We start from the raw sequence: 26,531 nt of genomic DNA on the forward strand, positions 1-26,531 counted from the left end.
CCTGGCCCCAAGGAAGGATGCCCAATGGAGGGATTTTAAGCCTTGTAGCCAGTGTGTATATAATGCAATTCTTGCCATGTGGGTGACCAGCTACTGCACTGGCTTTGTGTGGGTACCAGGGGAATGGGGGCTGGGGACTGGAAAGGAACAGAGCCGTGTCCCTCCTAAAAATTTTATTTCTCTACTGCTTGGTATGTGATTGGAGTTAATCTACATCCAGGAAGGTAAGATAAAAACTTGATCCTGGTTTAAAGAATCTACCAACAGGCAGTGATAAAGAGCCCACTCTTGGAGGAATTCCAGGGAAATTTGCAGAGGCAAATTTTATTGCTACTTAAGTTTGTCTGGCTCCTTCTGGAAGATTCCTGGTGAGAGACTGCTGAACTTGTCACTGTACCTAGAACCAAGGTTAGGAACAGGACACAGACTGATAATTGACCTCTCAAAGCCACTCTCTCCTTTTTCATTACTGCAGAATTCTCATTTTGTCTAGGATGGCAGTCTGCCCAGCTAAAAAGATGGTATTTCCCAGACTCCCTTGCCACTAGGGATGGCCACGTGACACAGGCAATGAGATATAAGCAGAAATTGTTGGGTAGAGCTTATGGGAAAGCTCTTTAAAAGGTGGGGCCATCTCAGTTAGCACATGCCTTTTTCCTTCTTTCTGGAAGGCAGGTGTTTTGTAGGAGGTGGGGCAACTATTTTAGGACCATGAGACAAGCATTAGTATGAAGGAGGAAAGAGATTCTGGGTCTCTGGTAGTACTGCAGAAATGTAATGATACAAGCTTTGGAAGGCCTGCCTCTGGATTTCTTTTAAGTGGAAATGGAAAAGAGTTTATTTGGCTAAGCCACTATGAGTGGCACTCTTAAGTGCTGCTTATCTTTGTCTAATGCAGGAGCCAAGAGAAGCAAACACCCAAACAAGGAATTTAAACCATTTCCCCAACTCAGTGGTTCTCAACTAGAGGTGATTTTGTCCCTTGAGGGATATTGGGCAATGTGTGGAGACGTGTTTGGTTGTTCCAACTTGGGAGAGACGTGTTACTGGCATCTAGTGAGTAGAGGGCAGGGATGCTGCTAAACATTCTACAACACACAGGACAGATGCCCCAGCGAAGAATTATCCAGCCCCAAGTGTCAGGAGTACAGAGGTTGAGAAACCCTGCAGCTAGGACTGTGCTTCCAGGGCACTAGACCTTAGCCTACTAACCAGCCCTGTCCATCACTCCACTCTTGGAAGCAAACCCTGTGTCCTGGCCAGGCTGAAAAATTCATGTCCTTGACCATATCTTGCACTTTCCTTTCACTAAGCCTTTGTTTATGCACTGTTTCCTTTGCCTCGATTCCTCCTATCACCACTTCAGTGGATCTTTAGAGGGGGACTAGGAATCTTCATTTTTAATAAGATTCCCTGGTGTTTCAGCTAGAAGTAGCATGATGAGAATCTGATCTAAATGGCATGAGGTGCATGACTTTATTAGGTCACCTTAAGTTTTTGAAATTCTACCCATTTTTCAAAATTCAACTTAGTCCCCACAGTGCCTACCTGGAATGCAGGATGATTTTAGACAAAATTTGGATAAAACCTTTTTTACTTTAGTTAGTATATATTTATTCCAATAAGTTTAGTGGTTTTCCATTTAGTATAATGGTATACATCTTCCTCTACAAATAAATTTACTTTCATAAAAAAGTGAAATGATTTTAAAAAACATATGCTAAAATCTACAGTCGATTTAGAAGCACCACTCTTGTTAATGTACACAGTGTGTAGATATTTGCTTTGTTTTCTATGGTGTTGCTTTTTGATTTTTATTTTTTGGTGGGGGAGGGGGTAATTAGGTTTATTTAGTTATTCTTAAATGAGGTACTGGGGATTGAACCCAGGACCTTGTGCATGCTAGGCATGCGCTCTACCACTTGAGCTATACTCTTCCCCTCAGTCCCCGTGTTGCTTATTTTTTTTTTTTTTTTTTTTGTCAGGGAAGTAATTAAGTTTACTTCTTTATTTTCAGAGAAGGAGCTGGGGATTGAACCCAGGACCTCATGCATGCTAGATAAGCGCTCTGCCACTTGAGCTATACCCTCCCCTCAGTGTTGTGTTTTAATGTGTATAAAAGACAAGGAAGAAAGGGGTAAAAGAGAGATGAATAAAACTTCCATGTTGGCCAAGACCGATATCAGTTTGTTTAAATATATAAATATGTATATTTAGATTTTGAAAGCCAGCAAATATAGAGTATACACACTAAAATTTGCAAGTCCAGCAGCACCTCTGAAATTTCCCTTTTCTGTCTTCTGTAGGGAGCATCCAGATCTGAACAGTGAAAAGCAACATATTTCATTTCCCTTTTAAGATAGGCATTTTAAGATACTGATGCTAAACTTTCCAAAACCTCTTGTTACATGCAATCAGAGGTCAGCTCTGGAGGTCGGCTCATCATAGCGGTGCCATTGGAGCAGTGAAATGAGGTTGAGAGTCTCATCAGGACCAGGTCCCACCCCATCCACATTAGCACATCTTCTCTGAGTGAAGTCAGCGTTATTCACATCATATGCTTTTCAACTGCCCACTGGCCCAGGGCATGATGGGCATGTAAGAGTTACTCCAGGTGATTATTAAGGTGAAGACCCAAATCCTTGATGGAACCCCAGCCACCTTACATCGTCTGCCCCCTGGCTCATCCCACACCACCCTCATGTCCTCTGTACTGTCCCTTTCCCCAAATCTCTATGCTCCCTCCAAATTCAGGATCTTGCTCTCTCTCTTCAGTCTCAACTGACCACTCTTTATCCTGTACTCCCCCTTCATCTAGTTAACTCCTGCCTTTTCTTAAAATACCAGTTTAGGTGGTTCAACTCTCAGTACCTCCATAATAAACAAATACATTATATAAGTAAATAAACCTAGTTACCTCCCCTCCACCAAAACAAAACAAAAATATCAGTTTAGGGGAGCTTTGCCCAATTTCCCGACTAGATCAGATCCCCACTATCACATGGTTTCATAGCACCACACACAGCCATTAACGGATGGAAATTTCACATGTGTCTGTGTGGTTATTTGGCAGACATTTGTCTCCATTCTTAGACCATGAGGTTCTATGATGTCTGTGCTTACCTTTGTATTCTCAGCCCCATGCACAGTAGCAAAAAGCCTGCCACACAGTAGGAGCTCAATAAATATTTGTTGACTGAATAAGTAAAAGAATGAATGGATGGATGGATAGAAAAATGAAGCATATTGTCTGCCTTCTAGGAGTGTATAATCCAAGACAATTCTTATCTGACAATGGCACACAGCAACAAAATGAACATTCAACCAACATAAGGACAGTAAGCATCAATCAGATCTTTTAAGAGCAAGAATGGAGGGAAGGGACGCATTCCCATAGAGATGGTTGAAACTGGGAACAGGAGCCCCAGATGGGGTCAGAGGAGGCTAGGATGGTGAACTCTTGAGTCACACTATCATTTAGCTTTTAGTCTTATATCTAAATGTCACCAGTCAGAGAGAGGCAAGGACCAGTATCAAAGTAAAAGCAAGCTGGGTGTCCTGAACAAGAGTCTCTAAAAGGACATTTGTCTCTGTCTACCCTCATCAGCCTCTGTTCTAGTCCTCAAAGTCCTGCTTCCATGATAATGTACAATGGAAGCTAGCCTACCTGCCTGGCTAGCTGGCTGTCCCTGCCCCTCCCCACCACACACACACACTCCCTTCTGTAGAAGCCAATCCTCTTACCAAGAAACAAAGAGGGCATATTCCCAAGCAGCCTTTTCAATTGGAGCTTCAAATATGAGTCTCAAGTCTCAAGTCTTAGAGTCTCAAGGTTTTCTTGAGACCATTGAGAGATGATGATAAAGACAAGACATCCCCTCATGTCATGGAGAGAGCCACCAAGGGTGACTCGTGATGGACAGTCAAATAGCTGTTTAAATAGGCCATTCACTAACCATGAGTGAAGGCAGAGAATGTCTCTCTCTTGGTTACTTCTATATCTCTAGTGCTCAGCACAGCAGACACTTACTGTTTGATAAATGAGGAAGAGAAGAGAAGGAAGGAAGGAAGGAAGGAAGGAAGGAAGGAAGGAAGGAAGGAAGGAAGGAAGGAAGGAAGGAAGGGAGGGAGGGAGGGAGGAAAGAAGGAAGGAAGGGCCTCTAGTCTCAAAGCTTGTCTACTTGGGTTAAAGTTACTTTTGGCCCCTCAGATGCTGTCCTATCCTTATCCCCAGGTGATAAGAGGAACAAGGCCATAGGGACCCCAAACCCTGAGGAACCAGGGCTAACTGGGTTGATCTGGTGGCCTCCAGGAAGTTTATGGTCCTACTAGGATGGAGATCTAGTTCTGTCTGGGTCTAACTTTGGGGCTGAAGACAGGTGTCACTTGAACTGTGGCCTAGAGCTGGGATGCAGCTGATCAGAGGGGTCATTTTTGGGCACCCAAAATTCATGCCTTTTTCTTTTGATAAAGCCACCTTAATTTCCTTTTCAAAATTGCTTCTTTCCCGTGTGTAGAGTTGGCAATCAGGTGCCTTGACTTAACTGGCTGAGGTGCAGTCATGTGACCCAGGCTGGGCCAATCAGACTCTTTCCTGCGAATGACTCTTGAGCAGAAAGGAAAGACCCACAAAGATATTGGGAGCCCTCCACTCCCACTGTGAACCCTGATGAGAAAAGTCCTGTGGTGGAGAGCTGTCCTGGATCCTTCTTTATTCTGAGCCTTTTCTCCAGCCTTCCTTTGGATTCTGTGAGCCACACAATATTCTTCCAACAAACTCACTTCCTCCTTAAATTAGCCAGAGTCAACTTCTCTTAAGAAACACAAAGCTCAGGAATAATGACTCATACTTGGGGTTCCTAGGAAGGCAGGGTCACTGGGTCCTAATTCTCAGGGGCCAACAGGAGTAGATTATTTTCTGAGAGGGTTCTGGGATGCCCCGTGCTCCATGAGAAACCGGGCATTCAGCCAGCACTGCCCCAGCCTCTGGCGTACCTGACCCGAGTAAGACCCATCACTGCTTCCAGCAAGAACCCTAGGCTCTAATGTGAAAACCATCACTGGTATGGGACTTTGCAACAGCCTCCAGGCTGTACTCTCCATCAGTTCCTACTGTGTGGCGCCCAGTCAACCCTATCAGAGGCAATATTCAGAATTCAGGCCAGGCACAAGTGGTGCTAGAAAGCTGGACACAGCATGTAAATCAATGAAGTTAGAACACTCTCTCACACCTTACACAAAAATAAACTCAAAATGGCTTAAAGACTGAAACATGAGACAGGACATGATAAATCTCCTAGAAGAAAACATAGGCAAAGCATTCTCTGACATAAATCTTAGCAATGTCCTCCTAGGGCAGTCTACCTAGGCAATAGAAATAAAAGAAAAAATAAACAAATGGGACCTAATTAAATTTTGCCAAGCAAAGGAAACCATAAGCAAAACAAAAAGACAACCTATGAACTGGGAGAAAATGCTGGCTAAAGATGAGAATGGCAAGTGCTTAATTTCTAAATATACAAACAGTTCATACAACTCAATAACAAAAAAGAAATAACCCAATCAAAAAATGGGCAGAAGCCCTAAATAGACATTTCTCCAAGGAAGACATACAGAAAGCCAACAAGCACCTGCAAAGATGCTTAATATCACTAATTATCAGAGAAATGCAAATCAAAACTATAATGAGGTATCACTTCACACCGGTCAGAAGGGCCATCATTAAAAAGCCCACAAATAGTAAGTGGGAATGTAATTTGGTGCAACCACTATGGAAAACAGTATGGAGTTTCCTTAAAAAACTAAAAATAGAGTTGCCGTATGATCCAGCAATCCCACTCCTGGGCATATATCTGGATACATGCACCCCAATAGTCATAGCAGCACTGTTTACAATAGCCAAGACATGGAACCAACCTAAATGTCCATCAACAGATGACTAGATAAAGAAGTTGTGGTGTATATATATATACAAAGGAATACTACTCAGCCATAAAAAGAATGAAATCGTGCCATTTGCAGCAACATGGATGGACCTGGAGATTGTCATATTAAGTGAAACAAGCCACAAAGAAAAAGAAAAATACCATATGATATCACTTATATGTGGACTCTAGAAAAAAGGACACAAACGAACCTATTACAAAACAGAAACAGAGTCACAGAAAACAACAAACAAGCGAAAGGTTACCAAAAGGGAAAGTAAGGGGAGGGATAAATTAGGAGTTTGGGATTTGAAGATACAAACTACTAAATATTAAATAGATAAAAAACAAGGTCTTACTGTATAGCACAGGGAACTACATTCAATATCTTGTAATAACCTATAATGAAAAAGAATGTGAAAAAGAATATATATATATATTTAACTGAATCACTGTGCTGTATACCAGAAACTAACACAGCATTATAAATCAACTATACTTCATTTAAAAAAAAAATTCAGGCCAGGCACTGGCCAATCAGAATGGACACTGGAGCTAGAGCTGAGTGGAGGCTGCCCTGCATTGTAGTGTGGGGCTGCACTAGGGAGCGGGCTATTGGCCAGCAAGAGTGTAAATATTTTAATATTTTAACACCTGGTGCACACCACCTGGGTACGAGTTCGGCCCCTATAAGGCTGGGAGCACCTCTGAGGGGACGACTCGCTCCAGTACATATAATTCTATTCTTCTCTCCCTTTGCCGAATCCCACCCCTCACTGGTCCCTGACTAGCCCAGGGCTTTGCATTTGCACAGAGCAGGTGGCTAACATATATTTATAAATAAAAAATAAAAATCCCAGGGTAGAAGAAAGAAAATGAAGAGAAAGAGAAGAGGTAAAAGGAAGGAAAGAAAGGGGAAAAATTGGATCTGTTCTGGAAAAATCATACTGTAGGAACTTTCCCCTGCCTTCCCACTCCCCCAGTTCAAAATGTTAATCTACGTACTCATTTGAAATAAGCATCGGGGCACTCTTGAAAGAGGAAAAAGGCACAAAATAAGAGTGCTATATGAAAGAGTAAAGGGACTATGCTGTTTAGTCTTCTTGCTGGGGCCAGGGATGATAGTGGCTGCCATTTTTCAAACATTTACCTCCTTACTTGTTGACTATGGTATTAGGAACTACTATTATCCTCAGTTTAAAAATAAAGAAACAGACTCAAAAGAGGTTAAATGATTTGCCCAAGGCCACACGGCTGAGTGCAGAGATGGGACTCAAACTTGCCCTTGTTGCCTCCAAAGCTGGAGCTATATATGTAACAAGGGAGTTCTCTTGGGGGAATTTCTCAAGTCCCAGGTTACAGCCAGGACCATGGAGACAGCAGCCCTGAGTTGGTGCTGCCACCTAGTGACAAGGTTGAGAACTGTGGAGACACATTTTCCTCCTTTCTTCCCCTTCCTGGCTACATCCTCACTTCCCAGCTTGAGATCTAGGGAGTTCTACCTCTGGCAGCCAACAGTTGTTTTCTGGACTACTCGGTGTTTTCTGGGATACAGAGAACTGACCTCTAGATGCAAGCTGGTGCCTCACTGGGCTTCCTCATTTTATCCCAGAGCATAGTTCTGGAGAAACATTTGTTGAATACATGAATGACCAGGAATGCAAATCTCCACAGGTCTGGGCATCAACCTGGTCTCCATACACAACCTCTGAAGACACTCTACCGTGAAGATCAGGGCTGATCACATCCCAATCCAGGGCCAAGACTTCTGCCTCAGTGTGACTCCCACACAATCTGTCTCATCGAGCACCTTCTAGCTCCCTGGTACCGTATTCATGCAGCGTGTCTTACATGATTTAATTTCATCTTTTCATCTGACGCCCAAAGAGGTCAATGCAGCATGCTCAAGTTCACAGAATAGAGACTCGAACCCAGATCCTCAGACTCCAAGTTCTTCCTGCTCCACCACTCTGCTCTCCCGCCCGGCTTCCCACCCATTTGACTCACTGCATGAAACCTTGTTTTTGTCAGCCTAGTCATCCAGATGTGATGACTCAAGAGTCAACCTAGGGCAGACTGCCAGGGGGAGAAGGCTTGTGTCAGCACAGCGGCTTTCCTGACCTTTAAGGTAGCGAGGAGTCACCTCAATCTGAAACGTGTGGCTGCCGAGCAATTTCAGCCTCAACCATAATAGGACATCATTGCTGGGCAGATAAGCAAAAGACATCCCCACTCCCTGTGCTTCCCATGGCTCTTTCTGGGTCTCTTCCCAGGCCCAGAGTCACCCAAAACACGGAAGCTAGAAGCCAGATTTTCCTTTTAGACCTGGTTCTTAGAATCTTGTTGCAAATGGAGAGAGAATAAAGGGTTGCCTTCAAGATGGCAGGATGTTCTCGCTAAACATGTGCTTCACCCTGCCCCAAATTAATCCAGTCACTTCTCTCTAAAGAGATGTCTTTAAAGACTGAAGTCTTTAAAGGTTGACTCCTTTAAGTACATCTTTGTGTCAGGAAATCCACTTTACATTTAGGTGCTACATAAACCGGTTGCCTATAGTGATGAAATAAACATAACAGAATAGTCAGCTCTGCCCTCAACACTGTGTATCTAGTGAGGACAGATACTCCAAAGTAAACTTCTTTTTTTTTTTTCAAACCTGAAGTATCTGATTACCCATCTAAACTAGTGATTTCTTACATTCGGTAGTCATCGGACAGCTTTGATATGAGGAAAACTATGGACTCCCACTTCCCTTTGCAAAATATATGTGTACTCATCAGATCTGAGCTATATGATTTGAAGGGTTCGTGGATTCTTGGGACCCATTTGTAGACCCCCCAAGTTAAAAAACAATTCATCAGTCTTCACAGAAAGCATCCGAGTCTCAAGAAACACAGCTGCTGGTAGACAGTGTGGTCCAGAGCACGTAGCATTCAACTGGCAGTCAGATGTTCTCATCAGTCATCACAAGTTAGTGAGCTGGGAGAGACTCATACCTGCAAGAAAACCTACTTGACATGAAGCAGAATGTTTGACTCACAGGCCATTTTGATCTGATAACTCTGATACAATGTGTCATAAACAGTGAGAAGAAGAAGGGAGTGGGGGTGAGGATGGGATGAGGTTCCAGGATGGAATGAAGATGTATGTTAAGTACTTTACTTGATAATTTTATAATGGTTGGAAGCTTAATGGTTTTAAAAACTAATATATAAAAATGTCCCTTTGACAAAATGCTCAGTGCTAAAACAGCCATGTCAGGTGCATTCGAAGTACAGTGAATGAGAGATTAGGACAAAGTTAGTGAGACAGGTGCCTGTCCATTGAATATGATCACAAGGGCATAAGAACCCCAGACTTTGCTCCTGTGGCTTAAGATATTTATTACATCCAAAGTGCAAATGCTTCCAGTAAGAGTCATACTTTTGTCTTACCAGCCATTTACACTATAGACAGAATTTTTGCCTCTTCCTTCTCTGAAGTCCTTTTTTTTTTTTTTTTTTAATTTACAAGAGGGTAGAGAGGGCAAAAGAATGTTAGAGATTGGAGGAAGGAGTATGGGAGGGAGCTAGAGGCATTGAAACCCAATTGAACATGTCGTGATTTCGATCCAGGATTGATCCTGGTTTCGAAAGTGATGCTCAGTAGATTAAATTGATCGAATTATTTGCCTCAAGAACAAATTCTGACCATCTAAATATTAGTCCCTGTTCCTGCTCCAACTTCAGTAAATGTCTTGAGTAGAAATTTTGTGTTATCAATGTATCCTAAGGCTTCAGAGCAGGAGACACTGCTGTTACTGCTGTGTGCGTGTATGGGTGTGTGTGTATGTCTGTGTGTGTGTCTGTGTCTGTGGCTTGAGGCACCCAAAAAACTGGAGGCATGGCTGGAGCTGCTCCACCACCTCTGAACATCTGGTGCTGAGTTACATTTCCACAGTGGGAGATCCCATTGTTAACAGTTGGTGACATGACCCACCCAGCCCACCTGTCAATGCCTCTTATCCCTGGACGGACACTTGCACCCCCTCCTTCATTCTTCCCCAGGGTCGCCCAGCTGCTCCCCTGCTGCTCCTCCCCACCCAGCAGCCAGAGAGATCCTTTTACAGCACAAGTCGACCGCATCACTCTTCTACTTAAAACCCTCTAGTAGCTTCTTACCTCAGCCGTGTGAGGTAAGAAGTCCTCAGCAGAGCCCACAAGACTGCAGGCAGTGTGGCGCCCATCTACCTCTCTGATCATCTGAACCCCACTCTCCCCCGCTTTCAGTCTCTCTGCTCCAGTCACATGGCCTCCCTGCTGTGCCTTGAATATTCTGAGCCTGTCCCCACTGCAGAGTCTTTGCCCACCCCTGTGCCTGGGGCGCGCTCACTCCAGATATCCATGTGGCTGGTTTCCTCACTTCTGCTCAAACGTCACCTCCTCAGAGAGGCCTGCCCTAACGGCCACCTTACTCTCCGTCTTGCTGCCTTGCATGGTATTACGCTCATTTCTCCACTGACTGTGGTCCCCCAGGACTGTGAACATCAGCACTTTCAGGGCCTTGTCAACGTGTTCATCACTCCTCGCCCTGTGCTTGGACCAGTGCCTGGCATGTAGTCAGGGTTCCAGATATATTTGTTCAATAAAGAAATGAATGAGTGGGTATCACAACCCCCAGACCACCCTCTATCCTTGCCTCCTCCCACTTTTCACTAATGTTCAGAGGAAGAGGTAGGAATTTCTGGATCTCAAGATTTTTTCTGATATCTCAGACTTTCCCAGCACCCTGGCTGGGAGCAGATTTTTGATCACCATGGAGATGCTGGGGACATGTCAGTTTCCAAAGGAGTGAGTGTCTGGGATACAGAGGGAAATAAGCTCTTTCACAGGCTTTGGGTCCAAGCACAAAGGGAAGACTGAGTCCTGGCTCAGGTGCCATGGTAGCTGTGGGGGATGGAAACAGGGAGTGTCAGTAGTTTGGTGTCATGGTTACCTGATTCACCGAGAGAGGGGCTTTGCCAACAGTGAAATTACATGACACAGCTGTTGTCACTGTGTAAGTCTGGTGGCTGATTTCCATCTGAGTTTATACCCATTTCTGTAAGTCGGTGTTTCCAAACTGTCATTACCCACATCCCACCAGCACCATTTCTGCTGCATCGATGAACCATCTACACTGTGACTTCCTTTTAAAAATCAACTCACTTTTATTACTTGAATGCACGTGTTTGAAAAGGAAACCAGGGAGACCAGCAGGAGGAGTGAGAGCAGTAGGTCCAAGCCAGCCCCAGGGGACGGGCTGCTCGCAGAGGCCGGAGGCCAAGGCGGGCAGTGGCAGGGGAGGCAGGGAGAGGGCTGGGAGCGGGAGGCAGGTCCTGCGGGCTGAGCAGAGGGAAGGAGGGAGCAGCCCTGCTGTGTACTCATGGACAAATCCCTTAACTTTTCTAACTTTTGGCTTCTTCTCTTGTAAGATGGAGATAATATTGGCTACTGCAGAAGGTGGGGGAGAGGAGTGAATGAGACAGTAAGTGGAGGGCACTTAGGGAGCAGAGATTATCAACTAGGAAGTGCTTCCAAGCAGCAAGAGAGTAGGGAACTAGGTACCTCACTTTAAAGGTCCCTGATTCTCAATGCATATGAGCTAACTGTCGTGGACGGCACTGCTGGTGTAATCTCCTGGTGGACTGTCCCTCTCTTTCTGGGAACTGTCCCTCCTCCACTCCAATATGGCCTCTGTGGAGCGGCCTCCCTCACCCTCATTGTCATGGTTGATGGATCTAGGGATGGGCATCTGGGAGTTTGTATTTGGGACAGAAAATCAGGGCAGCCTTTCTCAGGTAGCTGAAGCTATTAAGAGGTGGAAGTCCATCGTGGAGAAAACCAGTCTTTAGGAAGAGAGGTAAAGAAAGCAGGCATGAAGGATGCTCTGAACTGTTTGTGTCCTACCCCCTACCCAAAATTCACATGCTGAAACCTAACCCCCAGTGTGATGGTTTTAGGAGGTGAGGCCTTTAGGAGGTGACTGGGTCATGAGAGTGGAACCCTCATGAATGGGATTAGTGCCCTTATGAAAGAGACCCCAGAGAGCTCCCTTGCCCTTCCTACCACAGCAAGAGACACCATCCAGAAACAGGAAGGGGGCCTCACCAGACATCGAATCTGCCAATTCCTAGAACCTGGGACCTCCCCGTCTGTAGAACTGTGAGACATAAATTTGTCATATGTAAGGTATTTTGGTTACAGCAGCTCAAATGGATTGAGCCACAGGGAGACTCCGAGAAGAAAAGGGCCCTGAGCACTGTCAAGCCCTCGGTATGGGGGGTTCCCAGGGCTTCAGCTGTGCTCTGCCCCCTCTGCCCCTCCACTGGTCGGCTCCTCCTTAAAGTCTGAGAGCACCCCTCGTGCTCTTAAAACACATTCTCTTTGCACTTAAGCTGGTTCAAGTTGGGCATCTGTCCTTTGCGTTCAGTGCAACAGTAAAAGGGAAAAGGCAAGCGAAAAAGCTGAGGGACAGTCAGCACTCGTGGCCTCCCCACGTGAGACACCAGGAAGCGCTTTCATGTCTGCTCAGAGTCAGGGCGGCCGGAGGCGTCAGCTGCAAAAACTTCACTCAACTATTAACTTCGTAAAACTTAAGGGAATCTATAAATACTCAAGCTTCATTTTGGACTTGTTTTTTCTTTCTAATTAGTGTATTTATTTACAGAATTAAGGTGAACCTGAGCCAAGTGCCCTGCCCTGAAGTCTTAGGGGGTGTGATGCCAAAGACTGAAAGATGAGAAGATGAATTCAGGATTCCTTACTTCCCATAAAATGGGATTATTGGATTTTCATGGGAATCACACTTGGAATTTAAAGCAGCTTCTGTGGCCTCTTGACCTTGCAATGGCTGAGGAGCTGCAGGAAGGGGAGGCAGCCCACTAAGGGAAGAAGGAGAGAGAAACAGGAGGCAAGGGTGAGGGCGACACAGGGCACTTTTCCTTTACAATGTCACGCTCTCTGCAAGATTTCCAGGTGGAAGCTGTTCCTCTCCCTCCAGAGGGCATCACCCTGAGTCCTCCCTCTGCCTCCCCTCCCTCATCCAATCCCATCCAACCCTAGCTCTCACTCCCCATTGCTCCCCATCCCCCTGCCCCTGCCTGTGTTCAGTTTGCAAACTCCATTCTCACCTGGGTGACCACAGCGTTGTCCTGGGAGGTCCCTCTGTCCCCATGCTCACCACCCCCGACCCTAGCTGGGTTCTCCAGGAAGCAGCCAGAACAACCTGTTCAAGTGACAAACTGATGATGTCCCTCATGTGCTTAAAACCTCTCAATGGCTTCCCTTTGCTCTCAGGATAAAGCAAAAATCCCTTGACTGTGCCTGCACCATCTGCTGCCTCTCTCTCCAGCCTTGCCCTCTCCCTCACTCTGCTCCAGACACAGGGGCTTTGTTTAATTCCTTAAAGGGCTGTGCTCCTTCCTGGCTCAGGGATTTTGCACATACTGTTCCCTCTGCCTGGAATGCCCTTCCCCTCTCTTTCACTTACTTAGTTCTCCCTCTTTCCTAAGATCTGGTCCTTCTTTACAAATTCTTACAAGTAACCCTCACAGCATTTATCACAATTTTACTTATGTGTGTGAGCGTTTGATTGACAACCACCCTCCCAACTAGACCATAAGCTCTCTGCGGGCAGGAAGGGAACACATCCGTTTTGGTCACCACTGGACCCCAACTCTGCCACGGGGCCTGGCTGAGTTTTACCTGCCCCTCAAGATCCTGTTGGAACATCTGTCTGCGCAGCCACCTCTGGGTCCCTTCATTGCAGCCACGAAACAGGGTGGATCTCCACCCAGCGGTCACTGCAGCACCCCGCCATGGTTTGCTCACACATGTGTCTTACCACTAGTTTGTGGATTCCCGGTCAGCTAGAACCATCATCTTTGTTGTGTCAGTTTCCCTGACACCCAGCCCAGTACTGGGCCTGCAAGTGGTGACTGTGTGAATGAATGAATGACTGTGAAGACAGTTCCCAGCCTGGGAGCAACCCCTGCACACCGAGGGGCCAGATCAGATGGCTCTGTCTGTCACTTCTCTACACTGCGGTTCCAGCATCACGCAACCCTGCCTGCCCAGCACCCATCTGCTTTGTCACCCTGTGTGCTTTTAACTGTTGCCCTGGTAATCAACTCCCTGCTAATGCAGTTCCTCTATCTCATTATGCAAAGAGAGCTTGGCACCTCTGAGCTTTCTATAGATTATGCAAAAAAAAAAAAAAAGAGCCATTTTAATATCTCCTTCCTCTTTGACGCGTCTTTCAGTCAGCTCTTTCTCATGTTTAGGGAGCAACTTTTTTTTTCGGTTTTCTAATTATTAAGAAGTACTCAAAACAAATAAAAAGGTATGAAGAAGAGTGTAGTGGACACCCAAGGACACATCCAAGTCCTTGATGAAACAAAAGGGGACGCAGGTGCATGGGTCTTTTCCTTAGAGAAGGGCTGATACCATTTGAGGCCTTTCTAGATACAGCCATACATTTCCAGGGAACTGAAAAATCTATTTTAATGATGCACCCAGGGCAGAGCCTGGCATCTCCAAGTCCAGGGAGGAGGCTCTCATCCTGTTCTCTCTTCTAAGGAGGATGGGTTCCCCCCTGCCTTAGGCCTCACCAGGCCCTGCCTTCACATCCCCCTGAAGGCTGGCTCAGAGACCCTCTGAACTGATTCACCTGGTGCAGGAATGCCCACCAACCATCCTGACCATGGGCTCCATGAGATGTGATGGCCCGGGGATGGGGGGGGGGGGCAACTTCCAAGGGGAGGAGCCTCAGAAAAAAGAAAGAGTAAAGACAATAAACAGAGAAGACGTGAGGATTCAGAATGGGCTGAACCAGTTTTCACTCATTCTGAGGCCATCCAGAGAGGGGCCACATCAGGAACTGCATCTCAGAAGTCACTTCAATTACACCTTCATGTCCCTTCCAGGGGCCAGACAGCAAGCTAGAGGTCGAGGTTTGAACATGAGTAGGAATGATTCATAAGCTCGAGGGACTCGTGTAAATAGATGATTTAAAGAAGAAAATAAACATTCATGCTATCATGAGACAGGAGGTACCACAAAGGTGTATGTGCGTGGTGTGAGGGAATTATCTGAATCATGCTTCAGAGCTGAGGAGGGCTTCCTGGAGGAGGTGATGCTTGTCCTGCATTGGGAAGGAAGGCAGGGTGCCAGGTATGATGTGTTCATAATACTCCTAGGGAGCTGCAGGTGGTTCCAGCTGCCTGGAGGGAAAGGTGGGAGGGGGCGGGGGTGGGGGATGTGGCCAGAGCGACATCACAAAGTCCAGTGTGCTAAGCCAAGGAGTGAGAACCTTCTGCAAGCAAGAGGCAGCCACTGGAGGACTCAAGGCAGAAGGGGCCTGGAGAGAAGTGGAAAGTCCTGTGGAGCAGCAATGAGGAGGGAGTTGCAGGATCCAGGTGAGAAGCCATGAGGATCTGAACTAGGGTGGTGGCCACGGGGAAGGAGAGGCGGGAAAGTGGTGAGGAGATCAGCACCCAGTGGACAGAGCGATGGGTGCTTCTCACACTTTGGGTCTGGCTGACTGGGAGCTGGTGGAGCTATTCATTGACATTACGGCTTCCAGGCGAGAAACGGGCCTGGGCATGGCCTCTGGATGCTGGGGCAGAAGTGAGTCATAAATAGAAGGGATTAGACCCACACAGAGTCTACAAGCATGAAAGTCACTAGAGGCAGACGGAAGGTCAGAGAAGGGTCTAGACTTGGGTATGGGTAACAGGGCCCCTGACCACACACTCACTTTTCTGAGGTGACACCCCAGCACAAATTTGGAGGACACAGCTGGACTGAAGAGGCTTCCCTGAGGCTCCAGGGTTGGAGTCTTGAGTGTTCACTTTAGCATCAACATTACAAAGTCCAGGATGGAACTGACCACACCCCTGACATCACCTGTGGGCCTCGGTGAAGCAGTCCATCTCCATTCAATTTGATTCCATATTTAAATTGTAGAGTTTTTTTTTTAAACAAACCAAAGTTATATGTAGTTTAAAGAATCAAATAGTCATATATCGAACATGTCATGGCTTACTTGCTTTCCTGCTCTTCTGAGGCAACTACTTTCAGGCATTAATAGATGATTTTTTTGGTATTTCCCTGCATGGCTTTAAATAACATGGATATATTGGTACTTTCTGATTTTGTCCAACATCCATGTTAGACATTATCCATTGACTTTCCAATATGGCAGGCAAAGATTTCTCTCTGTTTACCCAACCCTCCTCTCCACCACACACATGAGCCCACATCCCATTCCCCCATCCTCCCAGTATAGTTATATCAACTTTCAGTCTTCACAGTATTATGGTTGTGTTCATGCCGTTCACAGCTGGGTGACTTAAGATAACCATGATTTTGTTCCCCTTTCCTCTGTAGCTTTTTATATTCCACTGGAGTTAAAATTGCCCCCCCCCATTTATTTATTTATATTTGTGGTACTTATCAGTCCAAACCCTAATTCTCTCCCAATTCTGTAAAGCCACCTCTCAGTAATTTCAAACCCAATTTTGTCAGTGTCATCTGCCTGATGAATTTTTCCTGGAGTCGCCGATCAGCTTCCAACTGAACAGGCTGTTGCTATGGCTGGCTCATCGCTGTCCACCTGGGCTGTTCCTTTACCAGCATCTTGGTGATTCCCATTACCTGCCCATGTGTTGGAGTTCCAGTTTCCTCCATCTTACTCTCTCCAAGTTTCCTCCCTGGTTTTGGTGGAGCACATACTCTAGCCACTTCCCTAGAAGATACACCAGTACCTTTTTAAGAACTTTGCTTGTCTGAAAATCTTTGATTCTTTTCTATAACTAGGCAGGAAGTGATTCTCCTTCAGAAGACGTTGATTGTTCTACTGACTTCCAGGTTCCAGGCTTGATGACAACCTGATGACATTCTGTACCTCTTCTCTTGAAAATGTTTGATGAGGGGAGAGGGTATACCTCAAGTTGTAGAGCACAGGCTTAGCATACACGAGGTCCTGGGTTCAATCTCCAGTAGGTCCTCTAAAAATAAATAAATAAACAAACCTAGTTTCTCCCCAAGTATAAAAAAATTTAAAAAGAGAATGTTTTATGAAACCTGTCCTTACCTTTCTGAAAACTCATTAGATCTCCTCTTTGTCCCAGTTTTCTGAAATTCCGTAGTGATCTGGAATTCAACTCATGTCTCCGGACAGGGATTGAGAGCACGTGCAGTGGAGCTTCCCTCACTCAAGGTTCCTGGTGTGCAGAGGTATGTACAAGCGCTTCGGAGTTGGAATATATGACAAATGCGGGAAGTAAGGAAGACAGGGGGTTGGTGAGTATGCAGTATTATTACACATGTAAACTACACATACAAGATTTGTAAGAGCAATAGTTTTATAAATTCCAAGTGTCCGTATTTTTTAAGGGGGGACTAATCCAAGGTCTCAACCTGATTCATTTGCAATTTAGACTTCCCATGTGCTCCATATACTCCAAGCTCCCACATCTACAGCCCCTGTTGAGATGATAGTAAGCAATTAATAAGGCTGTGTGACATTTGGACTTCAAGTTCCGCTCCTACTGGCAGGAGTAGTTGTTGGCCTCTAGGGGGCAGACTTTGCCATCTTTCTGTAGAGAGCCAGGAAAGCCTGAGTTCAAGTCCAGTGGTTCCCTCCAGCTCCTGGAGGAGTCCACTGGGATGGAACCCGGAACCAGGCCCCTTTTCAGGAAGAAATCCCTAAAATGTATTTCTCCTTCTCCTTCAAGGTGTACCTATCAGTAGGTATAGATGGAACATACTGATAAATAGATAAAATATATAGTAAGATGCTCAATAAATGTTTCTTCAATAGACTAATACAGAATATTTCTCTCAAGGTAAAATCTACCTGACATTAGTATACCTGTCCTCCCCCTGGTGGAAATCAGCCAAGAGACAGCACCACCCAGGTGGCTGCCAGAATATCATTATTGAAAACAATTGACACATAATCTTAATTTTCACAACCACCTTATGAGGCAGAGGTTTTAATCCTGATTTTACAGATTCTGAAACGGAAGGCTAGACAGGTAAAGCAACTGGCCCAAGATCCCAAAGCTCATAATAGCAGAACAGAGCTTCATGTCCTGAGTAGCCTGAATCCAGAGCTCACAGTAGACCCAACTTTACTCCACACAAAAGGAAACTCCACATATCACTTGGAATCCCAGATTAGACCCCTTGCGACTGTCACCAAAGTGAAGCATTGCCCCAGAGGAGCAGATAGGAGATGTGTGTGGAAGGGAACTGGGGAAACCTGTCTCATTGTTGCTTGTTCTGATGCTCATTAACTGTGGAACTCTGATAACACACTCTGATTCTCTGGGCCTCAGTTCCCATATCTGTAAAATGAAGTTACAAATATATCTGCAGACATTTGAGAGAGGACCGTGATAACCTAGGGAAAGGAACAGTGAGAGGTCTCGAGAGGTTTTCCAAGAGAATAAAGGTTCTGTGTTCCCTGGAGAAAAATGGAAAACACGGTTGGAATTTTGAGAATTGGGGATATTAAATTAATGTAGAAGTTATTAGATAGGTGTAAGTTCCCTCTTCAAACATTTCATTATAATCCAAGAACTTATCATTTCTACCAAAAAAAAAAAAAAAAAAGGGTGGATGGTGCCTCCAAGCAATTTTCCCTTACCTGGGAACCAGTGGTTCTAACCCCACTAGGGGTGCTCCAACTTGGCAGCAAGTTGAGGTCACCTGGGGAGCTTTTAAACATGCAGATGCTGGGGTCCGCTCTCTGAGATCCTGATTTGGGATGTGGTAGAGGCATTGGAAATTTGAAGAATTCCCCTCATGATTTTTTTTTAACTGATGTATAAGTCAGTTTACAATATGTCAGTTTCTGGTGTACAGCATAATGTTTCAGTCATACATATACATACATATATTCTTTTTCATATTCTTTTTCATTATAGGTTACTACAAGATATTGAATATAGTTCCCTGTGCTATATGGAAGAAACTTGTTGTTTATATATTTTGTATATACTAGTTAATAATTGCAAATCTGAAGCTCCCAGTTTATCCCTTCCCACCTTCTTTCCCCTTGATAACCATGAGATCGTTTACTATGTCTGTGAGTCTGTTTCTGTTTTGTAGATAAGTTCATTAGTCTTCTTTTTTCTTTTTTTAGATTCCACACATAAGTGATATCGTATACTATTTTTCTTTCTCTTTCTGGCTTATTTCACTTAGAATAATGACTTCTGGGTCCATCCATGTTGCTGCAAATGATATTATTTTATTCTTTTTAATGGCTGAGTAGTATTACACTGTATAAATATACTATAGCTTCTTTACCCAGTCATCTGTCGATGGACATTTAGGTTGCTTCCATGTCTTGGCTATTGTAAATAGTGCTGCTATGAACATTGGGGTGCATGTAGCTTTTGAAATGACAGTTCCCTCCAGATATATGCCCAGGAGTGGGATTGCTGGATCATATGGTAAGTCTATTTTCAGTCTTTTGAGGAATCTCCATACTGTTTTCCATAGTAGCTGCACCAAACTACATTCCCACCAACAGTGTAGGGGGATTCCCTTTTCTCCACACCGTCTCCAGCAATTACTGTTTGTGGACTTTTTAATGATGGCCATTCTGACTGGTGTGAGGTGATACCTCATTGTAGTTTTGATACGCATTACTCTGATAATTAGCAATACTAAGCATATTTTCATGTGCCTATTGGCCATTCATATGTCTTCACTGGAGAATTGCTTGTTTAAGTCTTCTGCCCATTTTTGGATTGGGTTGGGTTTGTTTTTTTTTTTTTCGTTTGTTTATTTGTTTGTTGTTAAGTTGTATGAGCTGTTTATATATTCTGGAAATTAAACTTTTGTCAGTCACATCATTTGTGAATATATTATCCCATTCCATAGGTTGTCTTTTTTTTTTTCTTATGGTTTCCTTTGCTGTGCAAAGTTTAATTAGGTCCCATTTGTTTATTTTTGCTTTTATTTCTATTGCCTGGGTAGACTGCCATAGGAGAATTGCTAAGATTTATGTCAGAAGATATTTGCCTGTTTTCTTCTAAGAGGTTTATAGTCGTCTTGTCTTATACTTAAGTCTTTAAGCCATTTGAGTTTATTTTTGTGTGAAGTGTGAGAGAGTACTCTAACTTCATTGATTTACATGTGGCTGTCCAGTTTTCCGAACACCACTTGCTAAAAAGACTGTCTTTTCTCCATTGTATATTCTTGCCTCCTTTGTCAAAGATTAATTTTTTATAAGTCTGTGAGCTTATTTCTGGACTCTCTATTCTGTTCCATTGATCTATATGTCTGTGTTTGTGCCAGTACCACACTGTTTTGATTACTGTAGCTCTGTATTATTGTCTGAAGTCTGGGAGGGTTATTCCTCCAGCTTCATTCTTTTTCTTCACTATTGCTTTGGCAATTCTAGGTCTTTTGTGATCCCATATAAATTTTAGGATTATTTATTCTAGTTCTGTGGAAAATGTCATGGGTAATTTGGGGATCACATTAAAACTGTAGATTGCTTTGGGTAGTGTCAGGTGATTTTAATGTGCAACCCAAGTTGAGAATCACAGTCCCATTTAATCCCAGTGAGGTTTAAATTCATTTTTGGTCAAGAATTAAAAAAGAAAAGACAAGAAAGCACTGGCACCCAGTGGCTCTTTAATGGTCAAACAAACGAATCACCTGGAGATCTTTTAAAATGCAGCCTCTAATTCAGCAGGTCCAGGCTGAGCCTGGGCTTCTGCCTTTGTGACAAGCTTCCAGGGGATGCCCATACTGCTGTCCCCAGACTGTGCTTGAGTAGCTAGACTGTAGCTTGAATGAACAGGAGAATGAGAATTATGGCTCTTTTGGCCACCTGAGACTTTAAGTAAGAAGTTACTTTACTTCTGGAGCCTCAGATCTATAAAATGCAGACAAGCAATAGCACTTACATCACAGAATTTTTGTGATGCTTAAATGAGCTAATACAGGAAGCATGTTTAGCGCAACACAAATGATGCTTTTTAATTGTTAGGATGACAGACACTCAGAGTGCTTACTATCTGCCAGGAATTTTCCAGGTGCTCTCAAGTGTGAACTCATTCAAAACTGAAAACAACACTGCAAAGTCAGTACTAGTATTTCATCGTCCCTATTTTACAGATATTACGAGAAACTGAGGCACAGAGAGGTGGAATATCTTAATTTATAGATCACGCTTAGGAGTAGCTCAGCCGGTGTTTGAACTCAGGGAGACTCTGGGCTCTTATCTCTCCCCTGGGCTGAAATGGATCAGTGCAGGCCTGACTTTCTGAAGGCAGAGCTTGAGGGCTTGCTGTCCGGAAGGGGCTGCGACCAGCAGGTGGCAGCCTAAGGCTACGTGGGTGCCGAGTCCACTTGGAGCCTAAGCCCCGAGCCAGCGCGGTGCCGGGCATTTCCCCGCAAAACCGCTGCTGTGTCTCCGCACTCCCCTCTCCCCTCCACTCTCAGGTCCTCGCCTAGGACGCCGCCCGGGGATCCGTCAGGAAAGACGAGCCCCACGGGACAGGTTCAAATCTGAGTGCCCCAATACAAGACTCGTCCCCACGGAAAGCAACGAGCGAAGCGAGTTTTCCGCAACTTCCCTTTATCCCAGGAAGCACCCGGCTCGGGAAACCTACAACATCTCCCTTTATACCGCAAGTCCAGCAAGGGACGGGGAGCCCAGGCAAGGGGGAAAGTCGGGAAGCCCTCTTGGAAACAACAGAGCAGTTTGGAGGCGCTGGGCATCCGTGTGCGCGAGCAGTGATTGAGTATCGGCACCGAGGAGACTCAATGTTGAGAGTTACCTCGGAAGGTGGAGGAGAATTTCTAGCGGAGTCCCCCGGGAGGGGGCAAATGAATTTGAAAGGCAGTGCACGGGTGGGGGTTCACCGGGTGGTTTCCATGGCGCCCGGGGCGTGGGGGAGGAATGCACCCGCAAGTTGTGGCGAAACAACTGTGGCTGTCAGGCCAGCGGCTGGAGAAGGCAGGAGTCAGGAGGGGTGGGGGCTGGGGGGGTGGGTAGGAGGAACGGGGGCGGGGCGGTCACGTGCGCCGGAGGGGGCGAGGCCCCAAGCAGGCCCGGGAGCGATCGGAGTCCAGCAAAGTGACTGCACCGGGAGAGAACTCTTCCCGGACCGAGGGGCTGAAAGTGGCGGAAACGCCTTGGGAGACCTGCAGGCACCGGCGGCCGGGAAAGGGCTGAGACGTCTGCGACCGGCCTAGGGGATAGCGGTCAGGGACAGAGGAGGTCACAGCCAAGCGGGAGCAGAAGCCTGGGGCTGAGCGCAGGGAGCCCCACTCGCGGCTTTTACTTAGGGTCCGGACTCCGTTTATTCTGGGGCGGACCAGGGCAAGTGCCACGTCGGCTCTAGGGGACCAGCCGAGGCCATTTGTCCCTTAAGTGTACCAGAGTCCTCAGCACCTGTCTAAAGCGCCAGGAGAGGCTGAGGTCATGGTGAATGAAGATCCCAACCAACAGGAGCGCGATGGCACCCCTTCGCAGTCAGCACTCGGAGAGAACCCCAGCGTCTCGGCCCACCCCAGCGTCTCCATCCACCCCAGCGTCTCTGTGTACCCCAGCAGTTCGGCCCACCCCAGTACCTTGGCTCAGCCCAGTGGCTTGGCCCATCCCGGTAGCTCGGGCCCCGAGGACCTTAGCGTGATCAAAGTGAGCAAGCGCCGGTGGGCGGTGGTCCTGGTGTTTAGCTGCTACTCCATGTGCAACGCCTTCCAGTGGATCCAGTACGGTTCCATTAATAACATCTTCATGAACTTCTACGGGGTCAGTGCCTTTGCCATCGACTGGCTGTCCATGTGCTACATGCTGACCTACATCCCTCTGCTGCTGCCAGTGGCCTGGCTCCTGGAGAAATTCGGCCTGCGCACCATCGCCCTCACCGGCTCTGCTCTCAACTGCCTGGGGGCCTGGGTGAAGTTGGGCAGCCTGAAGCCACATCTCTTCCCCGTCACTGTACTGGGCCAGGTCATCTGCTCCGTGGCCCAGGTCTTCATCCTGGGTATGCCCTCCCGCATTGCTTCCGTCTGGTTCGGGGCTAATGAGGTGTCCACAGCCTGCTCCATAGCTGTCTTTGGCAATCAGGTGGGTAGAGGAGTTTGCAGTGTTCAAAGGAAGGGGCATCTTTGTGGGGCTGAGGGTTCATTGTATCCAACTCTGCCACTGTGTGGACACTGTAGTTTTCTGACTTCAACAGTGTTTGTGACTCTAGGTGACTGTGGCTGGGCGTGACTGATAGTGTGAGTGAGTGATTGTGACTGGGTGACCGGGTAAGAGAAGTGGGAGAAACAAAAGGAGGAGATTTATTCTGTCACCCACAGTTTCTCCTTTGCCAGCAGAAAGCATACTTCTGAAACACAGGCTGTTTTTATGATCTCATTCCTGAACTTTCTTCACCAGCTTGGACCTGTGGTTTCATGAAAGCTGTTCTTTCTGCGGGCGCAGCCCCTGGGCGTCAGATATTCTGTGTCATCAGAATTTGGCAGGTGGTTTTTGCCTGTCCAACCAGGTTTCCTAGAGTGCAGCATCTCCTGCACCACATGGAGTGGCAGAGCTGTGCCCTGGTGATGTTTGGCAATGCTCTCACCTTCTTTTATGCTCAGCTGAAGCCAGGACAGTGGGGACAGTGTGCCAACCTCCTCCCCTGAGGGTTAGAGCCAAGTCCAGCAGGATGGAGTAGAAATCTTGCTCTGAATTTCCAAGGCCCAGAAACCTTGGAAAGGCCTGGGAAGCTCATATCTTAATCCTTTCTGTGTCTTCATTTTGGAAGGAGAAAAATTATTTTTATCTCAATGTGATTATGACCCAGAACGCTGGGCATGTTATGAATCTGATTGCCTTCTCCAAATATTTGAAGCAACTCTTTGTGGGGTCTGTCTTTATCTGGACCACTGCCTGGGCTCTCACTTCTTCCCAAGCGCATGCAGTTGTGGTTACACATTTAACAAATGGCCAGTAACCCTTAGTTCTTATTGGCCTATTTTCTCTTACCTGTTCCTTGCATTTAGAAAATTTAAGCTTTCGTTTAGAAAGTTCTTATTTGGGTCAGAAATTTCTGAACTTCTCTAAAGACGAATTTTCTTTCTGTTCCATTTCGCCACCTGGAAGGTAACTTGAGCTAAATTTTTGCAAGCCAGTAAGTCTTACCACTTGAGTAATAGTGTAAGCAGTCAGTCAAAGCATCAGACAGGCCTTCTTTAACACAAACAGGCAACATAGAATCCTTCACCTCGTTTTCTTTCACCTGTGGGTTTGAGTGTTCTAAAGACGGAATTGATTTTAGGGCTGCGGATGAGACAATTGGATGTTTTTGTTCACGGCAAGTCAGAAATAGGTACTGAGGGTGACATTTACCAGCCCCCTGTCCTTGAAGGTGATGTGATGGTGGATTTGAACATCTCTATTGAAGCTCTGCTGGCAGGTTTGACATTGTTGGATTTTTCCTTTATAGGAGGGTTAAGCTGGGGAGTGATGGTAGGATTTTTCAAGCTTCCAGAGAGTTAAATCTCCTTATTCACAGCCCCAACAGGATTCAGACATTCCCAAAGCCAATGTTTGGGGAGGGCAGGAGAGCTAACCAGGCCCTCTGGTGGCTTGGTGAGATCAGAGAATTGAATACTTTTTTTTAACCGTGGAGCATAAACGAATACATTTTCAGACCTCCTCCTCACACACCTATGAGAGAACTTAACTCCACATATATCTTTACAATTTAGTAAGAATAATTACTCATTACCCACCCATACTCCCCACCCAGGTCAGAAAATGTTAAGAGTTTTACACTTAAAAACACCCTGACAGTATATTTTTGTATCACGGAGACATCAATTTAATTTGGTCTTTTAGGCTTACTCACTGTGCTAACTTCAAAAAAAAAAAATGAGATTGGGAGGTATTGCTCAGTGGTAGAGCAATGCTTAACATGCACAAGGTCCTGGGTTCAATCCCCTGTACCTCCATTTAAAAAAATAATAAAAATAAAATAAACAAACCTAAATAACTCCCTCTGCAAAAAGTTAAGTGGTAAAATAAAACAAATGAAACAAAACCAAAAATGATGAAAAGCTGAATTGTTCATGCTCCCTCACATAGAGATGACAGTGTTTGGTTCTTGGCTTGTGTTTTAACCTTTCTTTCTGTGTAAAGCATGGCTGAATGGAGGAGAAATATTAACAGAACACCTTGAGCTTTGCTGCTTAGGAAAAAAAGGCTCCACAAAGCGATCTAAGTAGATCACACACATCCTTCCACAGAGTAACTCTTCGTGTCCCCAGACTTCACACTTAACAGCAAAACCCCTGTGCCCTGGTGATTCTGACCCCTCTCTCCTAGTGCTTCTGACGTGCTCCACAAGGCACCAGCTTCTGCTTGCCTACATCCAACATTCATTCCTTCATTCATGCATTTACCCAGCTCTTGCTTTTGCCAGACTCCTTGTTAGGGCTGCAAAGATAATCCATACCTTCGCAAAGTTTTTGTACCAGACACCAAAATTCGGATTAAGAAAAACACACACACACACAACCAGATAAGAGTATTGAGGATTTGTTTCCAGTTCTCCACAAGGTTTTTAGTATCTTCTCTGTGTAACGGTACAGGAAGATTGAAGGGGAAGGAGGCTAATCTCTATCAAACACCTATTATGTGCAAAGTACTTTTCTTTTTTCAGGGTGGGCTAATCTGGCTTTATTAGATAATCAGTACATACAAAATGAGCAAATGGAAACTAGCTACAGAATCCTGCCATGATGTGCAAAGTACTTTGTCATCCATTATTTTCCTTTTTCCAGCGCTTTGAGGTGGGGTGGGCAGATTTGCCCCTATTGTTACAGGTGAGGAACTTGAGACCCCGGTAAATGAAGCAACTTTATCCAGTGCCCTACAGGTGCTGAAAGCTGCAAACGAGGTTTGAGGTAACTCCACCTCCAAAGCCCATGTCAGTGGGCCATTGTTGAGTCTTCATGTGGATGAAGCATATATTAAAATAATAATAATAATAATAAGGCAGGATTTTGAGTTTCAAGTTTTAACCCTGTGTCTTGAGGATTGTGGGTTGTCAGTGGTGATAGTGTCCAGTAGTGTCTCCTGAATTTGAGAGCTAGCACCTGCCATCTGTTTTGAAGCTCCAGGCACTGGGATTGCCTTTCACCGGCTGCCTTGCGGAGGGCTGGTTCTGGCTCTCTGAGCCCAGCAGGGAGAGCCTCAGGAAGGTGGGGCTCCAGGCTCTGGGGAAAAGAACCAGTGAGTCCTGAGCTGGGGTGAGAGAGGGCAGGGAGTCTTGGACCACAGCTGAGGTGCCTCCCTGTGTCCATGGCACAGGTGCTGACAGCCTGGCAGTGTTTAGCAACACTGGTTCCATTGTTTCCAGGGAAAATGATCTGTGCGGGGTTTGAGTGCTGAGGACACATTGTTATTGAGCAAGGCTGGGAAGAGAGCCGTGTGTGAGAGTCTGGTGACGGCTTGGTGGCACAGGGCGAGAGAGATGTGGGAGCCGGAAGAGAACTTCAAGGCAGCTGTAGCTCCAGTGAGGAGCCTCCAGCGCTGAGACCAGAGGGGACTTCCTCTAGG

General features: G+C 45.7%; 1 protein-coding gene across 4 annotated transcripts in view; it reads left to right on the forward strand.

Moving 5' to 3' along the window:
• Positions 1 to 15,278: 15,278 nt before the first annotated feature.
• FLVCR2 (FLVCR heme transporter 2) overlaps positions 15,279 to 26,531 on the forward strand; it is a 58,483-nt gene continuing 47,230 nt past the window's right edge. The window contains exons 1-2 of one of the 4 annotated variants that reach the window (XM_032482416.1): positions 15,279 to 15,360; positions 17,077 to 17,182. Coding sequence is in view for 3 of the 4 variants with exons in the window: in XM_032482414.1 (XP_032338305.1) it covers positions 22,401 to 23,048 (648 nt within the window). In the remaining variant the exon portion in view is untranslated. Of the gene's footprint in view, positions 15,361 to 17,076; positions 17,183 to 22,008; positions 23,049 to 26,531 lie in introns of those variants that run through there. The other 3 variants (XM_032482415.1, XM_032482414.1, XM_006184464.3) reach the window with 3 other exon arrangements.

Source organism: Camelus ferus, chromosome 6 (genome assembly GCF_009834535.1).
Source record: "Camelus ferus isolate YT-003-E chromosome 6, BCGSAC_Cfer_1.0, whole genome shotgun sequence".
NCBI lineage: Eukaryota > Metazoa > Chordata > Mammalia > Artiodactyla > Camelidae > Camelus > Camelus ferus.